The sequence below is a fragment of the Dipodomys ordii genome, unplaced genomic scaffold (genome assembly GCF_000151885.1).
Source record: "Dipodomys ordii isolate 6190 unplaced genomic scaffold, Dord_2.0 Scaffold7, whole genome shotgun sequence".
Classification (NCBI taxonomy): Eukaryota; Metazoa; Chordata; class Mammalia; order Rodentia; family Heteromyidae; genus Dipodomys; species Dipodomys ordii.
In genome coordinates this window covers 20,184,627-20,188,540 of record NW_012267223.1, presented here as the reverse complement: position 1 = coordinate 20,188,540, position 3,914 = coordinate 20,184,627, and the positions used below count along the sequence as shown (strand labels likewise).

Genomic DNA, 3,914 nt, shown 5'->3' with positions numbered 1-3,914 from the left:
TGGGGGGGGGGGGGGGGGGGGAGGGCTGCCACTTCACCTCCGCAGAACTGGGAAAGCTGGGTGCATGGCAACTTTAGAGTCGCTCTCCCTACTTCTTGTCAACCAGAGTCTGTTTGAAGTTCAGCTAACGGGGCACCATATGCATGTAACAGTTGATGATCCTTAGCTTCTGTCTGTGGGATGCGCACACCCAGGGCAGCAGGATGGGGACAGGCTGTGCTGACACACACTCTGGCATGTGTCCAGGCTGCTTGGAATGACAGTACAAGTGCATTTCTAGACACAGAGAAGGCCACCCTGGTGCCTTTAGCCAGGGGGCTGTGTTGTTCGTGAACCCGGCTTCTGGACTGCTGTTACCTCATACTGCTTGTAGCACACTGGCTTCCTTAGCATCCCTACAGGGCCTGTGCTCCTCCCCTCCCAGGACTGTATAGACATGGCCTGAATAGGTTCTCTCCTAACAGATCTGCCCCCCTTCTCTTTCCCTCCCCTTGCTCACTTCCTGCTTCCTTCTGAGCTCAGGAAGTAGGCGTGGCCTCTACCCCTTCTCATGCTACACGGGTCTCGTGTCACTTGACTGGATGAATAGGTAACACCATTTATGCCTGCACAGTTACCCCACTGTAGTGAATTGTGTAGCCACTGCTAGGAGGAAAGTTCTGAGAGGGCAAGGACTGTCTCCAGCACAGTCCTGTTGCTGAGTGCCTGCCATGTATCTTGTCCATAATGAGGGCTCTGGAAGTCACTATGCCAGAGAGTGGACCAGTTCTGCCTCTTGGCCCCTTCCTTCCTTGCTTGCCAGCTTTCTCCAAAGACTGGCACACCTTTGCTTATTCAAGGAGTTTGCCCAGTGGGCCTTCTGATGGCTTTTATCTTTTCAGGGTTCAACTGTTGCCAGAGAAGCGAGTGACAAGGAAAAGGTACGCTGTGGAAGTATGGAAGGGTCACTGGAAATCACAAACACCTGCTGTCAGTCATCCTGTCTGCTTCATCACCCCTACTGAGCCTAGCACCTAGACATGCACTGTATCCTCAGCATGGGCTAGCTCTCTAGCCTTCACTTCTGCCCCCATTCCCTGGATTCTTATGGTGAGGGTTTCTATGGCACCGTTCAGACTGAAGCAGCTAGTCTAGGCCCAGCAGGAAAAGATCCTTTGGCTAGTTCTCCTTGTCTAGCATGTGCCATAAATTGCTGTCCCTGCCTGTCCCAAGCCCAGGCCTGTGGTCACCTGTGCTGTGGACTGAGCAGGAGGAGCACATGATGCCAAAGACTTTCCCTTTCCTTCTGCGCTGTTCCCCAAGGCGCAAGCGAATCGGCTGGCCTAACCTAGCTCTGCTGTCACTCTCCCAGGCTAAGGATTTGCCAACGTTCAAAGACAATGACTTCCTCAATGAAGGGCAGAAGCTGCACGTGGGAGAGGAGAGTAAAAAGAACTTCCTGGAGAAACTAAAGCGGGATGTTGAGGTACTTACTCACCCCTGTCTTGACCCTGACCCAAAGGGATTGCTCCTGAACCCACCGCAGGCGCCTCTGTAACCTGCAGACAAGTGGAACTGACCCCTTTCTGAGAGCTCAGCCAAAAGAAGGGTGGTAGTGTGAGCCAGGTGGACACAGGTTAGTACCTGCCCCTAAAGCTTGTGCAAGTGGACTTTCTGCTATGTCAGTGGAACATTGGTAACCCTATTTGGAACACTTTGCTCAGTCTCTACACTGGTTCAGCGCCACACCTTCTTCAGTCTCCCCTTCTGGCAGTGTCCCTGCAGGGAGTGAAAGGCCATTCAGCATCAGAGCAGTAGGCAGCCAGCCATTGAGATTGTCCTGCAGGCTCTGTCTGCCTCTGAATCTCCACTCCCCCAGCACATTTCCAGTCATGATGGAAATTCCTGTGGAGCAGTTCATCTGCAGGAGACAGGTGCTGTCTTCTGGACTCCTGATAGCTTAGCTACCAGCTTTCTTTTGCTTACCAGCCCAGGGCTTCGTGCATGCTAAGTCAGTGCTTTTACTTTTTTTTTTTTTTTTTGTCGGTTGTGGGGCTTGAACTCTGGGCCTGGGCGCTGTCCCTCAGCTCTTCAGCTCAAGGCGAGCGCTCTACCACTTGAGCTACAGCGCCACTTCCGGTTTTCTAGTGGTTTATTGGAGATAGGAGTCTCACAGTCTTTCCTGCCCGGGCTGGCTTTGAACTGTGATCCTCAGATCTCAGCCTCCTGAGTAGCTAGGATTACAGGCATGAGCCACCAGCGCCCGGCTACTTTTTTTTTTTTGGGGGGTCCGGTTGTGGGCCTGAACTCTGGGCCGGGGCGCTGTCCCTCAGCTCTTCAGCTCAAGGCTAGCGCTCTACCACTTGAGCCACAGTGCCACTTCTGGCTTTTTTTTCTGCTTATATGGTACTGAGGAATCAAACCCAGGGCCTCATGCATGCAAGGCAAGCATTCTACCACTGAGCCACCTTCCCAGCCCCTAAGTCAGTGCTTTTAGTAAACACGGAGCTGGGCATGGTGGTTTACAATGGAACCTAGCACTTGGGAGGTTGAGATCTGAGGATCTGAGGACTTCAGATCTTCAAGGCCAGCCTGCACAGACAAATCATCAGTATTCCTATCTCCAGTTAACCAGCAAAAATCCAGATCTAGAGGCATGACTCCAGGGGTACAACGCCAGTTGTGAGTGAAAATGCCAAATGACCATTTGAGGCCTGATTTTTTTTTTTTTAAATTTTGGGTCCGGTCGTGGGCCTGGGCGCTGTCCCTCAGCTCTTCAGCTCAAGGCTAGCGCTCTACCACTTGAGCCACAGCGCCACTTCCGGCTTGTTTTTTTGCTTATGGGTGCTGAGGAATCGAACCCAGGGCCTCAAGCATGCAAGGCAAGCGCTTTACCACTGAGCTACCTTCCCAGCCCCTTGAGGCCTGATTTTGAGCCCCATACCCTAAAAAACAAAAGGTTTTTGTTTTGGTGGGGGTTGTTTTATTTTTTGGTTTTGTTTTATTTTGGTAAAATACAGATGATTTCTGTATTATGGTAATTTAAACTTTATAGTGGTAAAGAAGTGAAACATACCCAGGAAAAACCATATTTTGAATTTTGGCCTTTACTTAGCTAGTGCCTAACAGCAGGAAACTCTCATAGTGAGCCAAGCACCTAGTCAGTCATGTGATCTATGAGCAGAACCAGCTCATATTCCTCAGGGAATAGCTAATAGTGTTATTAACTGATTTTGTATAGATGTGGATTAGTATAAGTGTTCTGAGCATGTTTAATGCAGGCTCACCTGTTGAGTAGCACAGTAAATGAATTTTTTTTTGTTTTTATTGTGGTTTTGCTTTTGTTTTGAGGCAGAGTCTTACTATGTAGCCCAGGCTGGCCTTGAGCTTTCAAATCCTCCTGTTGCTGAGTGCTGGGATTACAGGTGTGTGTCACCATCCCCAGCTTTAGGTACATTTTTGTCTTAGGATGTATTCAACCTACAATTAGGTTTATTGGACATGATACCATTGTAAGTCAAGAGGTGTTTGCATAATATCTATCATTTTCTTTTCTTTTTCTTTTTGGTTATATTGGATTTGATTTCAGGACCTTATACTTTGCCGGGCACATTTTCTACCATGTGAACCTCACTTCTTGTTTGCTTTAGTTACTTTTCAGATAAGCTCTTATACATTTTGCCTGGGCCAACCTGGACTGTAATCCTCTTACCTATGCCTCCTACGTAGCTGGCAGGCATGATCCATGAACCATCACGCTCAACTTGCTAGTTGAAATGAATCAGTCTAATTTTGTGTTCAGGCTGTCCTTGAACTGCAGTCCTCTTTTTTTTTTTTGGTCGGTCATGGGGCTTGAACTCTGGGCCTGGGCACTGTCCCTCAGCTCTTCAGCTCAAGGCGAGCGCTCTACCACTTGAGCTACAGCACCACTTCCG

At 49.3% G+C, this 3,914-nt stretch overlaps 1 protein-coding gene across 1 annotated transcript in view; it reads left to right on the top strand.

Annotated features, from left to right (window-relative positions):
• Positions 1-3,914, top strand: part of Pip4k2b (phosphatidylinositol-5-phosphate 4-kinase, type II, beta) — a gene marked incomplete at its 5' end in the record, with an annotated part of 19,828 nt that overhangs the window by 10,026 nt on the left and 5,888 nt on the right. Inside the window, 2 exons of the mRNA XM_013037102.1 lie at positions 882-920; positions 1,352-1,465. Coding sequence (XP_012892556.1) covers positions 882-920; positions 1,352-1,465 — 153 coding nt within the window. The remainder of the gene's footprint in view (positions 1-881; positions 921-1,351; positions 1,466-3,914) is intronic.